The following is a 19,534-nucleotide window of genomic DNA, read 5'->3' as shown; positions in this document are numbered from 1 at the left end:
CCCCAGCTGCCCCAGCCATCCTCCCCAACCCAGAAACTTCCACAGTTGAGGGCCCAGGGCCATCCGGACAAGAGAGGCTGTGGGTCCAGCCTCGGGGTCAGCCCTAAACCATCGGACCATCCCCTCATCCACCAGAAGCAGAGTCACAGTAGTGGAGATCTTAGCTGACCATCCCTGCATCCCCTGACCCCACCCTGTCCCAGGCCTTCAGGGTGTCTCTGCAGGGAAATAACCGTCCGTACAGGAGCGCAGTCCACCTGATTCACCGCAGTCCTTAATGCAGGTTCAGCATGTGCGGACCCACCTGGAAGGCTCCCTCCTTCCTGGGGTCACCCCCACGCAGCCCTTCCAGGTGAGGCTCCAGCACAAGCCTGATCCATCCACTAAATCCAAGGACTGTTTACCGCCCTGCAATGATGGGCAGAAGCCAGGGGCTGAGCCTGGTCCGTGCCCACTTACGCCGCAGGCAAGCCATCTCCACTTCCCTCGATGTTGCTGTGGTCTGCTCACCTCTGGGTCTCTCCCTGGCATTCTCAGGGAACGTCAGCCCCTGCCCGCTGCCCCCTCCACCACGTGGTCAGCATCCACATCTTCCTCCCGGTTCCTGGAGCCCTCGGCTCCCCGCAACGTCAGCCACGCTGTCTCGGAGCCTCACCCCCGCTGTGTCTTCACCGGTAACCGCAGCAGGAACACGACCTCAACGGTCCTCCTATCCCCACACCTACCAACTCACCCCTGCAACAGCACCCCAGCCCCCTGGGACCCCATCTTCTGACCCAGCACCATTTCACAGCCCCTCCCCATCTCACGCCCACCAGCCTCCTGCCAGCTGAGACCCCAGGTCCACTGCTCTAACCTCTCCCGGGGGAACCCCTCACACCTCAGCTCTGCTCACCCCCTGGTGTGATCGCCTGACCCAAACCATGTTCTCGGTTAAACCCAATTCTGTGACTCCAGGCTGGTACCTGAGCACTGAACTTGGCTGGAGAAAATCTCAGGCTGATGAACCCACTTCAAGGACCCTCGGCTTCGCCGGATGATCCCACACCAGATAGTCCCAAGTCTCCTCTCTCCTGGGACCTCCAGCATCTCAATGAAATGTTAGATTATAACATGTATAACACGTTCACATGGCTCGATAATGAAAAAATTAAAACAGGACACAGTGGAATATCTCCTCCCCAACTGCTGTCTCCCTCCCCTTCCCCTCCCCCTCCCCCTCCCCTCCTCTCCTTCTCCCCCACCAGCCCTGCACACGCACTTGTGCGCACACACTCACCAACAACCGTGCTTAGCTCCTGGTGTGTTCTTCCAGGCTGCCTTAATGCACACACAGGCAGACACGAATGTCTATCTTTCCCTACTTTTGTTTTTTTTCGATGGCGGAACACCACCAGCTGTTCTGCGTTGTGCCTTTTTCCTCAACATTATATGTTGGGACAATTTTCAAATCAGAACCAAGAGAACTTCCCCATTTTCTTTTCTGGCCGAATGGTACTCCACTGTCTGGGCGCACTGCAAATATCTCCCCAGTGTCTACTGATGGACATGCAGGGAGTTTCCAATATTTTCCTGCTACAATGGAAGCGACTGTCCTGATCCCTGTGTCGTTTTGCATGGATGTTGGAGTGTTGATAAGATTCATTTCTACAAGCGGACTGGCTGGTTCACGGGAGTATTTGTGGGCTTCACTGATCTTATTGAATGGCCCTCCACAGGGGCTGTGAAATCACACTCCCAGAGCAGTGAGGAGAACGCCTGGTGGCTGTCAGCCTCGCCAGACACTGTTGTCACCCATACGCTTGAGGTTTGGACAGTCTAATGAGCCACCCTCGCTTTCTGCACATCTTTCAAACTTAACTCCCCAGATTTCTCCCCCAGGGATCTCCTGTCTCCTCCCAGGCCTCCCCTGGCTGTGAAGAGGCCCCCAGGTCCCCGGCTGGGATGGTGATGGCTCTTCTCCCTCATCCTGCCCCTAGCCAGGCTCATCTCCCTCCGATCACAGGGCTCACAGACCAAGCTGTCTTTCCCCAGGCACCCCAGTACCCCTTAAGGGCTCTCCTGGCCTCCCCGCTGCCCCCCACTCTCCCTGCAGCAGCCAGCAAGGCCTTTCCCAGTCACACATCACAGCAAATGGCCTCTTCCAAGCCCTCCAGTGCTTTTCCTCTACAGCTGGAGTGAATCCCAACTCCCAGCCCCAGCGAAGGCCCCCGGATCCCCGCCTGCTTCTCTGGGGGTGTCTCGCTCTACTGCCCACTCTCGGCCACCCCCGCCCTTGAGCTCTTTCTTTCCCTAAAACCTGAGCCCCTTCCAGTTCCCACCTCCTGGCATGGCCAGGCTGTCCCCATCCCGCCCCTTTCCCGTCTGTGCAAATGGGTCACCACGCATGGTCCCCTCCTCAGTGATCACTCTCCATGGCCACAGTGAGAGCTGGCCCTCCGCCCGTAACTGCGGCATCACCCCCTCCCCGTCTCCCCCTGCACTTGGGCCTGGACTGTTTACTTACTTGCTCCCTGTTCTTTCCGGGTCTCCCGGGAATGTGAGCCCTTCAGGGAGGGCCCGGGCCAGCTCTCCCCCCCGCCCCCAGCAGGGATGGAGCGAGGGCTGGAGGGTCCTACCCATGCTTGTCCCACCATCCACCGTGGCCTCCCTTCCAGTTCACAGGAGCCTGGATGGGGAGCCGGGTCTTGGGGCCCCTGCCCCGGCTCTGCCCTCTGTCCCCTCTGCCCAGTCACTCACTCCCCAACTCTGGGGCAAATCCTTCCCTGAAAGGAATTTTCCTGCGGCGACCGGGAAGTTACTGAAGTAGGTGGCCCAAGCTGGTGGCCCTGACGGGAACTCGTACATCTCTACCCCTCCTACAGGAACAGCAACGTGTCCCTAACTGCGACGGCCATGTCCTCTTCTCATTGCCCTTCGCCTGCCCCGCCGGGGGTGGCCCTTCCTGCGCTGGGTCCAGCAGGAGTTGACCTGGCCCTGCCCCCCCAACCCCACCCCAGGGTGCCTGCCTCTGGCTGCCTCTATTCTCCTCAGACCCCGGCCCACCCACTGCTGTGAGACTGGGGGACTCAGCACCCCAGCACTTTTGAGTCCAAATCCATCCTCTTTGGTCCATTAATGTCTGCCCGGATTGATCTAAAACTTTCCATCTGGTCCTCAGCTCCTTTCACGTCCCCCTGTGCACCCCCTTCCCTCTTATCCCTCACCCAGGATTCTGCGGGAGGATCCAGGGGAAACCCGCGGCCACTCCCACCCCGCACTTCAGGCTCAACGCGCCCAGGACCCCGCACTCGGAGCCCAAACGCAGGGCGTCCTCAGTCACCACTGTCCCCTCCCCTCCCCTCCTTGCACAACACCGCTTGGTGGATCCATCCCACCCCGATCTCATCTGAAAGGACCTTCCTCCCCATCCAGGCCTTTCCTGCCAGACTCCAGACTCCACCCACCCTTGGCTCCCTTGGGCGCCCCCCTCAGCTCTGTGGAATGTGTTCACCCAGGTTCCCCTTTCCCTCCCAGGGACTCTGCCCTTCCCCCAATCCTGGGCCAGGATGGGGATGTAGAGGACAGCTGGGGTCAGCTCTGTTCACAGCTGTAGCCTTCAAGGTCAATTCCAGAAATATGAGAGTCAGTTCCCACTGGCCCTATGCGTGGAGCTGAAAGGATTGTCTGGAGGCCCCGCCTCCCCTTCCTCAGTAAAGGACAGTGGGGGGGCTGGATAGGGTCATGACCACCCTTTACAGGTGAGGAAACTGAAGGGCGAAGTGATGGGCCTTGCCCCACAGCAGACCCCCCCAAAACTCACGCTCACAGGTAAGAAGTGGGTAGGAGGCGCTGGGGGGCCGGACTCATTGGGGATTTGACACAGAAACTGGGGGCACAGGGTCTGCCAGACCCCAAGAGGCTGAGAAAGCCACTGATGGCCCATCCTTGCTCCCAAAATAAATCACTCCACAGCCACTTTTGAAATCAGCTTTATATCAAACTATAAAACTAAGATCATGTTATAAAAAAACACATACAAAAGCAGTACTACCAAAAATAATAATAATAACATCAAACACGCTAACTCCTACAAATGTACAAAGGCCTTTGTGCACCACTTACACGGGCCAGTTTCCGGCCACAGTACCTGGAAAGAGGGAGCACAAACCCGAGAGCTGGCTGCAAACCCCGTCACGGCGTGCCCAGCGACGCAGGCGAGGTGGAGTTGTGCCCAAGTCTGACTGCCGAGAGCCTCTGGGGTAAGCAGAGGCCGAGGAGGGTAGCTGAACCCATGTTTCCCTGGGATAGGACAAGGCACCCCACAGGGCAGGGGATGGGTGGAGGCTGTGGTGGGCAAAATAATACCCCCCTCCAAAGATGCCCACGTCCACATCCCTGGACCTGTGACTGCGTCACGTTCCAAGGCAAAGAGGACTTAAGGGGTCAGGTGGAATTAAGGCTGCTAATCAGCTGAACTTAACATCAGAAGAGGATCCTGGATTGTCTGGGTGGGTCAAAGGTCATTGTCTGGGTGGGTCAAAGGTCATCACTGGGGTCCTTAAGGAAGGAAGATGGAGGCAGGAGAGGGGTGCTGAGATGTGAAAAAAGAGATCGACCGGCCGTTGCTGGCTTTGGAGATAGAAGCGGGCCACTAGCCAAGAAACAGGGGAGGCCAGCCTCTAAAAACTGGAAAAGGCAAGGAAATGGCCCTCCAGAGCATCCAGATGGAACCCGGCTGTCAGCCCGGCTGACACCTTGGCTTTAGCCCACTAGACCCAGGTCAGACTTCTGACCTCCACAACCGAAAGAGAGTTCTGTTTTAAACTACTGAGCTTGTGGAAGTTTGCTGAAGTGGCAACAGGAAACTAATCCAGAGGCCGAGGAGTCAGAGGTCAAGCTTGCCCTGCCCAGACCTCAGCCTGACTTCTGGGGAGGACCTGCGGAGGAACCCCTGGGCCTGTCTCCGTGTGGGGGAAGGCGGAGGCTGAGAAAACCCAGGAGGTCCTTGCCCCTCCTGGACCCATCCTCAGGGGAAGCCCGTGGGGAAGCAGAGAAGGGTCAGGGGCTGAGCTGCAGGGGCCCTGATGCCAGCTCTGCCCCCAGCTTGCCATGTGGCCCCACAGGCCCCTTTCCAGGTCCCAGATGAGAGCTCATCTTTCCCTTTTTTCCCTCCAGTTCTGCCCTCCATTCCACGCCCTGGCTGAGCCCAGCTCAGCACAGCCCTGGACCAGAGGAGGCAGGAGGGGTGACGCTCAGGCCGCCACCCCGGAGCTGGAGAGGCGCCAAGACCCAGGCTGAGGAGGGCAATTCGGAGGCAGCCTGTGGAAGGACCCCACAGACAGGCGGTGACCCTGGAGCTCCGTCCCCTGGCCACTCCCCCTCCTGGCCCCTCCTTCAGAGCGTGCAAGATCCACCGTCATCTACAGGGAACTTCTCATGTGTGGCCTCCTTGGGTCCCCATAGCTCCCCCCGCCCGCCACGGGAGGGGTGAACAAGCCAGGGCCTGTCCAGTTCCCGCGGCCCAGGGACCTGCGCCTAGGCCAGGGCTGGTCAGAAGCAGCAGCAGAAGGCAGGACGTCCGTGAGAGGCCGTGTGGGGCTGTGAAGCCGGTGCTGGTCTGAACGGCCCCCGAACCGAACGGGGTGGCATCCGCTGCTCGCCATGAGCTCACAAGCAGGTCAGGCCGCGGAAGTAGCTAACCAACCTTTATAAGTGAAAACAGGGACTTAGAGGGCTCGCGCGCCCCCGTGTGGATGTCCAGGATGCTCCGGATGGCCCTGAATTCACTGCTGGACAGGTTCCCCTTGATGGCCAGGACGGCACTCAGGTGGCCTTTGCTGGCAAAGAGAGTATCCTGTCAGTCCAGCCCGCTCGCCAACACCCGTGCTCACACCCCCTCCCAGCTCCCCAGACTCCGGGCGGAGCCACAGGGCACTGCAGCCAAGCCCCTGCCCACGAGCAACCCCCCCCCCCCCCCCGCACACGCTCCTTTGCCCACTGAGCTCCAGCGGCGCTGGCCACCGTGCGTCTCCAGAGCGCGCAAAGCTCCTGCCCTCCTGGGGCCTTTGCACTGGCTGTCCGTCCTGGAGTGCTCTTCCCCATGCTCTTGAGATAACCCGCTTCATCTCACCCTTTAGCTCTCAGCTAAAATGTCAGCTCCCCTGAGAGGCTTTCCCATCCCTAAAGTCAGCACCTCCTGCGGTTCACAACCTTGGTTAAACAATCTTTAAAACTCGCAATTGAACTCCTTTGCCTGATCACCTCGTCGTTGCTAACCTTAAACAGACTGTAAGTAACATGAGGGAGAACGAAGACCTTGTCCGTCTTGTACTTCATTGCATCCTGGTGCCTAAAACAGAGCCTAAGGAGACCAGTACCTAGTAGGAGACCACTCAGTAACTGTTGGTGGAATGGGTGGATGGGTGGATGGATGGATGGATGGATAGATCAGTGGACGAATGGATAGGTGGATAGGTGGATAGATGGATAGGTGGATAGATGGATAGGTGGATAGATGGATAGGTGGATAGATGGATAGGTGGATGGGTGGAAGGGTGGAAGGGTGGATGAATAGGTGGGTGGATGGGTGGATGGGTCAACGGATGGACAGATGAGTCGATGGGCGGGTCATCAGATGGATGGATAGAAGATGGGGGAGCAGGTGGGTAACTAGGTGCTTGTATGAGTGCGGAGATGGATGGGTGAGTGTGTAAGTGAGGGGATGGGTAGATGAGTAGGTGGAGTGGGTCAGCCCGTGGCTGGACTAGGCTACGCTGGGACAGTCCAACTCATATCCCATAACTGGAACAGTCTGACAGCATTAGAGGACCCAGACCATAGAATCAATTTCCCTGACTCACCAGATCCTCAGGCAGCCAGGGGCTAAGCCTCCACTCCGGAACAGGGGTACTAGGACCCAGGGCACAGGTCACGCCCCTGAGGGCCCCTAGGCTGAGTGGTGGACCCCAGCTTCACTACTGACTTGCCATGGCCTCCAGCAGGTCCCTGGTCTCTCTGATCTGTTTCCCCTCTGAGGGGCAGTTATCATAAAGGCTAAGAATGTGGGCTGTGGAGCCAGACCCCCTGGATTTGTCATCTTGGCTCTACCACTGACTAGCTGTGTTACCCTGGACACGTTCCTTAAGCTCCCCAGGTCTCATCTGTAAATGGGGATGAAGAGTGTCAGCCTCACAGGGTGGCAGTAAGGACTGAGTGAACAGCCACTGTAAAGATCTGGGCATGGTGGCCGGTACACAGCACTCAGCAAAGGGACTGCATCACGGTGGCCGGTATCTGAGCTCTACCCACCCTGGAGGGACTCATTCTGGCTCCACCAGGCCCTGACCACAGTCGGGTACATCAGGGTCATGCTACCTGCCCAGGTCCTCTGGTGCCCCTGTTCTCACCTGAAGTCAGGGTACCAGGTGGCATACGTGGCCACCTCGATCTTGATGGCACTGGGGTCTTGCAGGCGAATAATCTCTGCGAGCATGGGGAGGGCACGATGCAGCCAGGTTGCCGGGGAGCCCTGCAGGCACAGGCCTGGTTGGAGGGAGGCTGTCCCTGCCCCGGAGGCCACCCAGGGGCCCAGAGAGGCTCAGGTCCGACCTGATTGGGTTTGGAGAGGCCCAGAGGGGCTGTCCTGGCCCGTGAAGAGCTTGGAGCAGGAGGGCAGCCTATGGGAGTGGGAGCTGGGAGGGGCGGGTGGGGGCTTACGTTCTGAGTGCAGAAGCGCTGGATGAGCTCGGCGTCGGCCAGGATGTGCCCCGCCAGCTGCTGCTGCTGCTCTGCCGTCTTGAGGACCAGGCGCCGCTTGCTGAGGCGGACGATGTACTCCTTCACCAGGTGCAGGTGTACAACCTCCATGAGCTCCTGGGTGGGCGAGTGGGCAGGGTCATGTGAGCCAACACACAGGGAACCCACCACCTCCCTCGAGGCTTCGAAGCCAGGGTCCAGGGAGGGGCGGATGCCAGAGCAAAGGAGCGCGTCCGTATGTGTGCGCGCATGTCCAGACCACCCCCCACCCCACCGGCTCCTGCCACCAGCTCAGCACCCCCTTACCTCCCGGAAACAGTCCTGCAGTTCAGAGAACTCGGGCAGCCTCTCGCCCACCACGGAGATAATTTCCTCCAGGGTCTGCGCGGGGGCCGCCCAGCGGGTCTGTGTGAACCTCTTGAACAGCGGCTGTGAAAGGAGAGAAGCAGGATGTCTGGCCACGCCCTGCAGAGGAAGGGCCAGCCGCAGAAACATGCACACACAGACACACACGGACACACGGGGCCCAGGACAGGGGCCGGACGTTAAGGACTCCCAGGGAAGCCAGGGAGCGCTCGGGCCCTGCTCACAGGCAGGGACTGGAGGCGTGGTCTGCACACCCTTCTCACAGGCCGACCAGCTGCCATCTGCCTGCCCTGAGGCCTTTTCCACTGGCCGCCCTCCTTAAATAAATAAATTCCTGCATAAACAAAGCCTTGTGCTTGGCTGGGCCTGTGAGGAGCCGGCCAAGTCATCCAGGGTCACCGCCTGGTCACCCACAGCTGCCGGGCACTGAGGCCAGGGCGGGTTCCCATGGAGGGCAGGCAGGGAGTCCCTCCTCCTCGTTTCCTGGGACCCCTGCCTCATTCTCTGCTAAAGGCGCTAAAGGGTTTCTGTGGGTTTCTTGGCCCACAGCAGACGTGGTGACGGCTGCCAAAGGCTCTGAGCACCACAGCTGGGAGTCAGGCATGGGGACAGGGCCTGGGCAGGAGGGTCTGGGGCGTCTCAGCGGGGGACGGGCACTGAAGCTTCCCGTCTGCACCCGAGGGCCCTGGGCGGCCCTCTGAGGCCAAGCCCCGGGGCTGAAGCGTTGGGAGTGAGGTCAGGGGCCCGCCATGGGCCCCTCACCTGGCCTCACACCACGCCTTCCACGTGCCAGCTCTTCGCTTCTGCCACCCTCCCTGCCCAGTCCCCTCCCAGGCCCTCCCCGCCCTCCCCCAGCACCGGGCTCAGCGTGTGACACACGGTGGGAGGCTCCGGCTACCTTCAGGACCCCAAACAGGCTCTGGAGCAGGGTATCAACGCCACGACTCTTGAGCTCCTCCAGGGGGCTCAGCAGGTGGCTCGGGAGGTCCTGTGGTGTCTGCCACTTCTGGTCCACGAACATCCTGGAAGGACATGGGAGGCAGGGAGATCACACCAGTCCTGCCGAGAGAGCCAGTTAGCCTGAGGCTAATCTTCCTAAACCGTTCCTCTAGAACCCTCCCTGGCTCCCCATTCCCCATGGGAGCGAGTCCACGTCATCCCACCCATGCTGCCGAGGCAAGGCCCAGCCTTCCCGCTCCCAGCACACACGTAACACCACATCCTCTTCTAACTGAGGGCCTCTCCACAGCACCTCCCTTTGCCCATCTGCTTAATGGACGTGATCACTGTGCCTACCTAATAGGGTTGTCATAAGGATGAAATAAAATAAAGTAAATCAGTTGCGCGAGTGCTTGACCCCCCAGCACTAGATAAACGTTCACTGCTGCTGCCGCCGCTGCCGCGCCACAGGCCCTGGCATTTCCTTACGGACCTGCTCGTTTTAATTCAACATCTCTGCTGAAGCTGCCCCTCCCCCCTTCCCCCATCCTGGGCACCTCCCAGCCGCCTCCCAGTTACCCTCTCTCTCTCTCTCTGTCTCTCTCACAGGCAGGCAGCCCCAGTGATGCCGGCTCCCACAAACTCCACCCAGTGCCCTCACCGGAAGGAGAGGCAGTTGTTGATGTTGGCGATGACATTGGCCCTGTAATTTCTCAGCTGTTTGCTCCTCTCCAGAAATTCATCAAAGGCACGCTGGTAGCTGGTGAAACCCGAAAGGGAACATGCGGGACCAGCAGAAACACCGGGACGGGAGCAGCCTCCCTGGGTTTACATATGGGCTCCCCACAGCACAGGGAGGGGCCCCTAGCCCCGAAGCATCCTGTAACTGGCTTCACGTGCTCAGGCCAGTGAGGCCAGGGCCCCTGCAGAGCTCCTGAAGAGGGTGTCCACCCCGCTCTGCTGCCTCCCTCCTCCCCCCAGGCCCCCTCTAGAGCTGGAAGACTGGAGGCCTGGGCCATGCAGGGGTCCTCAGAGGAGGGGGAGGGAGCTAGCCAAGAGAACCGTGAGGGTGCAGACTGGAGCGTCCCCGGATGCGGAGGCCAGTGTCTCAGTCCCTCACGGGGCATCTTCTTTGCAGCTGGGGGCTGCTCTGCTGGGAGCTTCGCCGAGAGCAGGTGGTCAGATTACCTCAGGCTCTCAGCACCCAGGTGGGTGGTACAGGGGGATGAGGACGCCTGCTCAGAATGACAGACCCCCAAGGAGCAGGGAGGGGCACTGATCTAGCTTGGATTCCCACCTGGGGCACGAGGGCGGGGCGGGGCGCTGAGAGGGGTGGCCGCAGGGACCCTTCCTGCGTGCGCACAGGCCGTCACCCACCTCTTGAGGAACGCAGCCAGCTCCACCAGCAGCATGTGTTTCATCTGCGCGCCCAGGTCAAGGGTGATGCTCTCGGCCTTGGCCTGGCCCTGGGAGATGATCTGCAGGGGTGAGGTGAACTGAGCAGGGGCCCACCCGGTCTAGGGCTGGGGCTGCGGCGGGTGTGGGGGTCGGTAAGACATGGAAAAGAGGGACTGTGCTCAGGGGCGAGCGTGTGTTTGCACGCAAGGATGTGCGCTCGCGCACGAGGGGCAGCCGTGCTACCTGGATGACGTCAATGGCCAGCTCACTGTGGCAGCGGCCGTCCAGCCTCTGCGGAGCCACATCCTGGGTCCAGCGCTGTGACTCCAGCTCCAGGGCACGGGCCATCAGCTCCTTCACGCTGGCCTTGGGGGAGGAGGGGCTGGTCAGGGGAGCGCGAAGCCCACGTGGATGTGCCTGTCAGGCTCCCTGCCACGTCCTGTCTGCCCCGGCCGCCCCTCCGCTTCCTTCCCGCCCCCCCTTTGCCCCGGCCCTGGCGCTGGCGCTGGCGCTGGCGCTGGACTCACCACCTGATTGGAGAGGAACGTGGCCTCCAGCAGCCGGATCTGCTTGGGGGACAGGAGGCTCCCAAGCCTGACTCCTTGCAGCTCGCCTGCCAGCTTGGGGCTGTTGATGACGTCACTGTGGGCAGAGGGGGCTGGCATGAGGAAAGCTCACGCCACCCCTCCGGCAAGAGCCCTCCTCCTCGGCCTCAGCCTCTGGCAGGCCCAGAGCTCAACTGCCTGCCTCCACCGAACCCCATCCCTGCTTCCCCACCTCATGTGGTGGGTCCTGCACCTGCTCAGCCTGATCCAGGCCCCAAACCCTGGAACCGTCGTGCCTCCTTTACTCTCACCCCCGTCTGCTTCTGCTCCAAAATACCGCCCCGAGACTGATGAGCCGCGAGCTACGGCTAGAGGCACCCCCCTGCCCAGCCACCGCCCTCTCTCGCCTGGCTCACTGCAGGACCCCCCTCCCTGCCTCCCCGCTTCTGCCCTCACCTCCAACAATCCCTCCTCCACCCAACAGGCAGTACCACCTCTCAGGTCTGATCTCCCGGCTCTAAGGGCTCCCCGCTCTCACGCAGACAGGATACAGCTCCTTACCCTCTGCCTCCTTCTCACCCATCCCCCACCACACTCGAGCCCTGCTGGCCTTGGGCACCCACTAGCCCTGTGCCCTCTTCCCCCCGCCCCCCAGCCGGGTCTGCTGCCCCCAGAGGTGGGCCAGTCCAAGCAGGAAGGGCTGTCCCCGCACCGCCCTGAACTGCTCTGAGGAGGCAGATCCACCCATCCCTGTGGCACCTCTGTCGGGTCCCAGAGCCCCCTGGGGACTGCCCAGCCCTGGCACTTCCTCAGGGACCTTGGTCTGCCTGGAGGCTCAAGAATGGCCCTCTCTGCCCCTCCCCCAGCCTGGATGCGCTGTGTCCCTTTGCTCCCCGCACTTCTGGCCACACAGGCCTCCACGGAGCCAACCCTGGACTCCCCCCCTCGGGGCTCCATGCCCGGCTGACCTCAGTTTCCTGCTGCAGTGACCCCAGTGGGTCCCAGGCTAAAAGCCCCTGGGGTCACTGGGTCAGGAAGGCTGAGGGTGAGAAGTGTGAGTGCCTGGCATTTCTTGGTGAGTCAGGACAAGCAAGAAGGAACAGGTTCAGAGCCGCCCTGACTCTCCCGCAACCCCTGCCCTGTGCCAACTTCCCTATGCCCTGCCGACTCCTCACCCACCACTCCCCAAGCGGCCCTTCCTCCGGCCCCCGTGAGGCTGACCCACCAGTACCAACCGAGACCACTGGCCACCCAGATGTGTCCCCGAGATGCTTGGGCATTGCTCACACGGGCTACACCTCCAGGCTTCCTGTGGGCTTTACACTAGGTGCCGGGGCCAGTCGCTATAGGAGCCCCTGGCCTCTCGTGCCCTGGTCATTTCCACGCTGCAGTATGAGTCTCTCCCCACCCAGCTTGTGTGAACAACCAGAGGTCTGGGGAAATGAGGGGATGCCTGAGGCGGCACCCGGCTGGTAACCAGGTATCCTTCACTGGCAGAGCAAGCCTTCCAAACTGAGGGGCTCCAGGCCTCGGGGGCCAGAGCCCAGCTCTGTGCGGCCTCACTGAATGACCCTGCACAATGGGGATCTTTCCAACAGGCCCAGCGGCCCCACCCTGCCCCTGCTCCCTGTCCTGCCTGGGAGTGCCCCCAGGGGCCTGCTGGATAATCCAAACACTGACGAGCTCCACACAGCTCCCAGAATGCTTCACAGCTCAGCCTCAGGCCCTGGAAGATGACTCCGTTTGCCGGGAACACCACCCTCCCTCTTACTGACCTGTCCTCCTCTTTCCTCCCCTGCCTGACTGCCTGACTTCTATTAGACTGTGAGCTGCCCCAGAGCAGCAAACTCCTGTGGCAGGTAGAAGTCTGCGCCGTCTCTTCTGAGCTGGCTTCCTGGGCTGACCCAGGCGAGGTCAGGGCCCCCTCCTCCGGGCTCCCCTGCCACACCCCTTCCTGCTCTGGATGGGCGCTGCTTCATGTCCTCCCCAGACTGGAAACTCATGAATGAATGATGAAGTCCCTGCCATTCTCTGTGCCTCAGTTTCCCCAACTGTGGAATGGGGCCGAGGCCCAAGAGACTAAGGACTCCAAGTGCAAAGCAGACCCAGCCCAGGCCCTGCCCCCTTGAGTCCAAGCCCATCTGTGCTTCTCCCACCTGGAACTCCCTGCACGGGGTGACAGCCCCTGCAGAGCGGCCTCCCTGCCCCCGGGGCCCCGCCCAGCACCGGGGCGCCCGGCTGCCCAGCCGCTCACTTGGGGTAGAGGTTCTGCACCCAGACCAGCAGCACGTAGGTGTCGCGTTCGCTCAGCTCGAACTGCGCCAAGTCCGCCAGTTGCGCCGCGAAGTGCTCGTGGTAGCTCTCGGCGTAGGCCGCCACCACGGCGAACTCGGCGGGGAACAGCGGCTTCAGCCGCTCCACCACGGCCTCCAGGTCCTCCTTCACGGTGCGGCCCATGTGCAGGAAGGCGCGCTCGGCCTCCGTGCGGCCCTCGGCAGCCGCGGCCGGCCGCTGGTCCAGGCGCTCCTTGGCCGCCTGCGCCACGCCGCGCCGCCACAGCTGCAGCCAGCGCCGGGGCCGCGTGGCCGCCAGTGCCGAGGGCCCGGGCCCCGCCGCCGCCGCCGCGCGGTCCTCGCGCTCCTGCTCGGCCAGCACGGCCAGCGCCTGGCGCAGCCGCTCCGGCGCCACCTCCAGCGGCCGGCGCAGCAGGCCGAGCACCTGGTCACGCAGCAGCACGTACAGCGCCTCCACCTTGCTCTGACGCCGCAGCAGCTCCTCCTCGTTCATGCCGCCCGCCGCCATCGCCGCCTGCAGCTCCCGCTCCAGCGCCAGCAGCGGCCCCGCCGCCTCCAGCCGTCCGTGCTCCAGGTCAGCCTTGAGCTCCTCCACTGCGGCCAGGACCCGACGTTAGCGCGGCCCGGGGCCCCGAAACCCACCAGTCACCTCCCGTGGGCCGAGACCTCAAAAGGTGAGGTGAGGCGCCGGAAGGGGCGAGTCGACGTCCCAGACAGGACCGAGGGCCCCTCCGCTCGCTCCCTGCCCCTGAGATCAGGGCGCGCAGGGGAAGCTGGCAAGGGAGACACCTCCGCGCCCACCTTCCCTGCCCTCTCTGTCCTGGGTGAGTGGGGCGTCCACTCCAGTGAGCCCCGATCCTGCCCAGACCCTGCCCGGCTGGGACCTGGGGCCCCTGCCTACCTGTGGGCAGCCGGCCAGCCGGCCCGGACTTGGACTCAGAGTCGCCCTCTGTCTCTGCTGAGCTGGGCTGACTCTTCTTCTTCCTCCCTTTGGTGAAGACGCTGAACATGTTGGCCAGGCCTTTCGACTTCTTCTTCTTCTTCTTCGCAGCCTCTTCTTCATCCCTATCTGGGGCTTCGTCGGCCTCCAGGGGTGGCACCAGGTCCTCGGAGGAGGCCTCCGACATGGAGGCTTCTGACTCTGCCTCCGAGGTGAAGGGCAACTTCTGGGGGCTTCGGGGCAAGTCAAGGACCCCTGGCGCAGGCTGCTGGCCCGTAAAGCCTTGTAAGGTCATCGTCTTCAGCATCACGCCGGCTCAGGCCTGCGGGTTGGCAAGGCGAGGGAATGAAAGGCTCAGCGGTCACCAGGGGATGGGCCTGGCTTCCGGCTCCCCGGTCCAGGTACACAGCCAGGTTGATGTGTTTTCACCCGTATGACCACCAGGCTCTGGCCTTCTCCTGGCCCAGATGGGCACCAACAACTCAACTCTCTTCCCAGACACCAGTTCCTCAGGACCCACCGCCCCTCTGAGAACTACCGAGGCAGGGAGGAAGCTGGGGTTGGGAGGCATATTCCAGACAGAAGGGGCCTTCACTTCGTTTTGGCAAATCCTTCCTTGACAGCCCACCCTCTGGGCAGGGAGAAGGGACTGCAGTGCATGAGAACCACCAGGATTCCACGAGACCCCAGGGGAGCAGGCAGACCACGGGCCGCCGTCCCACGGCGCCGAGCGAGAACCGAGGTCCAGAAAAGTCACAGAGCACCAGAGGCTGGGCCGAGGCAGGAACCCAGCCCTAGCCCCGTCCTCCATTTTGCCTGTTCTTGTCTTGACTCGTGCAGCTTTGGGGTCACAGAGGAACGCTTTGAGCAGAAACACGGCTGCTCCGGCTGGGACCACAAGGTAGGCAGGGCCTGACCCCTATATGACCTTGGGGCTCAAGTCCACAGAAACCATAGTGCCCCCTCAAACTTCAGGGGGTCTTTCCCATGTCCATAGGGACAAGGGGCTCAATGAGGCACAGGGCTGTCTGAGGTCACACGGCAACTGGCAACTGGGACTGGAAACCCAAGCTTCCCAGCTCCACAAATGGGGTGACATCATCGTCACAAAAGCTTCCACTTTCTGGGCGCTTCCTGAGTGCCCATCCCATCACTTCCGCACTCCCTTCCAGGAGGCGTGTTATTTTCCTCATCTCACACAGCTAGCTCAGAGGGGCTTAAAATGCCCCAATGGTCAACAGCCTGGGCTTGGAACTCAGATCACCTGGCTCCGGGCACCCCTGCCTCATGGCCCCCAACACCTCGCGAGCTGCATTCAGAGGGGCAGCACCCTCCCCAGCGCCTTGACCATTGTGAAAGCCAGGCCAGGACTGGTGGAGGGGAACATGGCTGACCCCAAAGGAGGGAGCGGGGCAGGGCTGGGCCTCCCTGGTAACTGGGGTGATCCATAACCACAGTGCCTGCCCCACCACCCGAGAGTAAACACACCAAGTCATGACTCATACAAACAGTGACTTCAGTTCACCCCTGCAAGGCAGATGGGGTGATCCAATCATCCAGAGAGAGAAATTGAGGCGGCAGGAGGTGGGGTGGGATTAGGCCTGTCAGACTTTCTACAACCCCTACTGCCTCCCCATCGGCCCAGTCTCCTCTCACATTCGCCCCGGGACTCGTCCCAAACCCCCAGGCTTGACCAGAGCCACTCAGTGGCCAGGAAGCTGGGCTTTCTCACACTCCCACTGGCTTCAGCAGGTGCCTGGGCAGAGTCCTACCCTGCTGGATCTCCGTTGCGTCCCCTGTGCCATTTGGCCTGAGAGTTCCACTCCAGAACCAAGCAGGGAGTACTCTGGGGAGCCCCAAAGCCAGGGTCCCCAGGTGCAAGCCTACTGGGCATTTCTGCCCTGCAGAGCCCTTGCCTCAGCTTCCCTCCTACTCCATCCCATTTTCATGCCAGGCACCCACAGGAGCTGGTCTGGCTGGCTGGCTGGGGCTGCTCAGCGCCACCCTGGGCCCCCAGGCCCCACCTCTGCCCCCCGCTGGGGTGAGGGTGAGGGCCATCTGACCCGCTGTGCTCCCACCGGCCTCACCTCTGTCCTCACTGCCCCCCACCTCCTCCATCCCCACACGTGCTAGGCTCTACCCAGCCTCCAGACCTGGCTCCTGCAGGTCCCCGCATGGCATCGCTGCCTCCTCGCCTCTGTGGCACAAACTCTCCTCACCCTTCAGGGTCCTGCAGCAGCCCCCTTGGCCCACGTCCCAGGCCTTGACTCTGAGGCAGCTGGTGCAATAGAAAGAGAACAACTGTGGGCTTAGCTGTACCACCCACTAGGGTGTGGACCAGACTTCACCCTTCCTTCATAGGCCTTAGTCTCCCCATCTGGGAAATGGGGATGAGGACCCCACCTCACAGTACTGCTGAAAGGATGTGAGGAAACCACTCAGACACATGCTGGCACCTAGCCAGGCCTCAGTAAGGGTCTGCGTCATGTGTCCCAGTGTCTCTCAGGCTAACCCTGGCGCCCGGATACAGCAGAAGAGGGCAGGAGAGGGATCCTTTAAGGCCAGGCTCGTGGCTGGGCACACTGAGACAGGAAGGGGAGTGCTCCGAGTCATACCCTGCGGCCACAGCCTGTGGCCCAACAGTGGCACCCCTCAGGTCCTCCCAGCTCCCCCAGCTTCTCCTCAGGCACACACACCCTCACTCTCCTTTCCGGGTCAGGGCTGAGGTCCACCCAATCCTCCCTGGCCCCTGTGCCTAGCTCCTCCGTGCCTATAGGTCCTGCTTCCTACCGCAAAAGGGACACCCGGCGCCTTTCCCCACAGCCTCTCCCTGATGCTTTTTGCGGGACACAGTCCTCCGCTGGGAGCATCTAAGACGGACCCTCTGCACCCTGACGCAGCAGCTCAGCCCGGGGGCCTCAGTTTCCCTAGAAGAGGGGCTGCCAGAGACCTGGGCTCCGTCCCGCCCCCTTGGTCCCCTCCGTCGCGCCGGCCGCTCCCTCGTGGGATGGGGCCGGAGACTCGGGGTCGGGGCGGCCGGGCAGCCGCGCGGAGAGGTTGGGGACGGACGCACCGCGGGCGGAGGTCACTTACTGTGTCCGGGCCGGGCCGCCGCTGTCTGGGCTGAGCCGGGCGCCGCCTGAAATAGACGCAGACTCCGCCCCCGCTGGGCCCGCTCGCCCCGCCCGCCGCCTCCGCGGAAAACCCGCGGGCGAGGGCCAAAGCACAGCGTGGCGGGGGCTGCCTGTGTCCCCGTGTCCGGTGTCGCGCGCCTCCCCGAGGCGGTGCTGGGCCTGCTTAGCAGGGGAGCGGGGGAAGGGGTCACGACCTCCCACCAGCCCGGACGGGATGACTGGGCTGGACAAGCGTCGCCAGGCTGTGTCGGGCGCGGGACCGGCACCCAAGGCGGACGGAGTGGGTCTGGCGCTGACCCGTTGTCCGACGACGGCTTCCGATTGGCTGGCTGGGAGGGGCCCCCGCGCTCAGGACCACTTTCGCGCGTCACAGATCCAGCACCCACCCCAGCTCAGCCCAACTGTGGGGAGTCCCCTTCCCCCCGCGGGGTGCTGGGGACAGTCCCACCTGACTCCCTCGGAGGGTGGCCGCGCGGAGAATCACCCCCTCTGGAGAGAGTGTTCCCACTCTGGGTATCACTGTGGCCGCAGAGAGCCATGGGAGGGGGCCTTCATGGAGGAGCCTCCCTAAGGGATCGGGGGTTGGTCAGCCATGGACAAAGCACCTACGCTGGTGCCTTGCATACGCTGTCACCATCGAGTCCTGCTTAAAACGGAGAAATGGCTCACAAAAGTGAGTGACTTGGCTTCCCTGGTGGCGCAGTGGTTGAGAGTCCGCCTGCCGATGCAGGGGACACGGGTTCGTGCCCCGGTCCGGGAAGATCCCACATGCCGCGGAGCGGCTGGACCCGTGAGCCATGGCCACTGAGCCTGCGTGTCCGGAGCCTGTGCTCCGCAACGGGAGAGGCCACAACAGTGAGAGGCCCGCGTGCCGGGTGGGGGCCGGGGGGGTCGGGGGAAGTGAGTGACTTGCTCGAGGGCACACAGTCAGTAAATGGTGGTCGGTGGTCGGAACCCACACGCAGGCCTGTAGGACTCCCACTGAAACACTTTCCCTTCCTGGGACCGGCGCTGGGCCAGGACAGGCTCCTAAAGGCACCAGATGGGGACCCCGACAGCTCAGGCTTGAGTCTCACTCAGCCCAGCTTTGTCCGCACTCAGCGTGGCCTTGAGCAGGTCACATCCCTTTCTGGGCCTCCGTTTCCCTATCTAAGCCCTGTTTTTCTGTCAAAGGGCCGGAGGGGTGCTGGTGAAGAGTACCTCTTCCCCGTTTCACATCTTAGGAATTCCTGCCCTCTGGAAAGGACCCTGTGGCTCAGGAATTTCCCGCCTGGGCACCAGCTTCCTTTTTGCTTCTTAATAGAGCCTCTGCTCCTCCCTCCCTTTTGTTTGCCACCCCTCCCCCTCCCCACTGGTTCCCTGCTCCCCCTGGGAACTGGGCACAGATCTCTGCAGGCTGGGAGGCCTGGCCAAGTGGGCAAGGCAGGGGGGAGATGGGGGTGCCCTTTGGAACTGAGAACTTCCTCTTCCTCCTTAGGAATGGTGGCTTGGACATCGATCCTGTCCCTCGGGGGGGAGGGGGGGTGGGAAGGGGGGGCTGCAGTAAGAAGGGCTCCACCCCTTCTCTCCCTGTAGCCGCAGGGGTGACATTTTTCAGATCTGAACCAACTGGTCACAGTGCCCCTTGACAGGGAGGGTCATTCCAGCTGCTCCCAGTGCATAGATGGGGAGACTAAAGGCCAGAACCCCCCTCCCCCCAAGTTCATCCAGCCAGACAGGGTGACAAGGGCAAGAAGCAAGGGGTCCTGGCCCAGTGCCTCCGTGGCTGCCTGCTGTGGCCTCATTGCGCAATCCCCATGCCTTCCCACCAGGCTTCTTCTTCTAACCCCAAACAGATTGGGAAATCGCTGGAGAATCCAAAGTGCTGTGGGTAATGGGGGGAGGGGACAGTGTCAGGCTCAAAGACCCCACCATCCCCTCAGAGCTCCAGACCCTGGTCTTCAGGGACAGGAAGGATGCTTCACCGGGCAGATGCTGGGCAGCCACCCTCGTCCCCAGCTGCCATGACACCTGCGCTCCCTCTCCATGGCCTCACTGAGCTCCAGGCTGCGGCTAGGGGGTGGGAAAAGCTGCCCACCCCTCCTGTGGCTGCACCAGGCACTTCTTTCCCTGAGTTCAGGCATGAGGGTCAAGCATCACATACGTGAAACCCCCAACTCAAGGGAAATCCTCTGAAAATAG

At 62.1% G+C, this 19,534-nt stretch overlaps 1 protein-coding gene across 2 annotated transcripts; it reads right to left on the bottom strand.

Annotated features, from left to right (window-relative positions):
* Positions 1 to 3,955: 3,955 nt before the first annotated feature.
* On the bottom strand, positions 3,956 to 17,377 carry TNFAIP2 (TNF alpha induced protein 2). Of its 2 annotated transcripts, none has more exons than XM_032623878.1 (12): positions 17,313 to 17,377; positions 14,181 to 14,541; positions 13,240 to 13,873; positions 10,968 to 11,082; positions 10,684 to 10,806; positions 10,420 to 10,520; positions 9,704 to 9,802; positions 9,002 to 9,125; positions 8,044 to 8,166; positions 7,699 to 7,854; positions 7,389 to 7,510; positions 3,956 to 5,819 (listed from the first exon to the last, which is right to left on the bottom strand). In XM_032623878.1, exons 2-12 carry the CDS (start codon positions 14,524 to 14,526, stop codon positions 5,678 to 5,680), a joined length of 2,085 nt encoding a protein of 694 aa, XP_032479769.1. In that variant the 5' UTR covers positions 14,527 to 14,541; positions 17,313 to 17,377; the 3' UTR covers positions 3,956 to 5,677. The 2 variants fall into 2 exon arrangements, with proteins under 2 accessions (XP_032479769.1, XP_032479770.1); XM_032623879.1 differs by lacking the exon at positions 17,313 to 17,377 and adding an exon at positions 16,373 to 16,391.
* Between the last annotated feature and the right edge of the window lie 2,157 nt (positions 17,378 to 19,534).

The sequence above is a fragment of the Phocoena sinus genome, chromosome 2 (genome assembly GCF_008692025.1).
Source record: "Phocoena sinus isolate mPhoSin1 chromosome 2, mPhoSin1.pri, whole genome shotgun sequence".
In the NCBI taxonomy this organism is placed as follows: domain Eukaryota; kingdom Metazoa; phylum Chordata; class Mammalia; order Artiodactyla; family Phocoenidae; genus Phocoena; species Phocoena sinus.
Note: the sequence above shows the minus strand (reverse complement) of the source record. Positions and strands in the feature narration are given on the sequence as shown.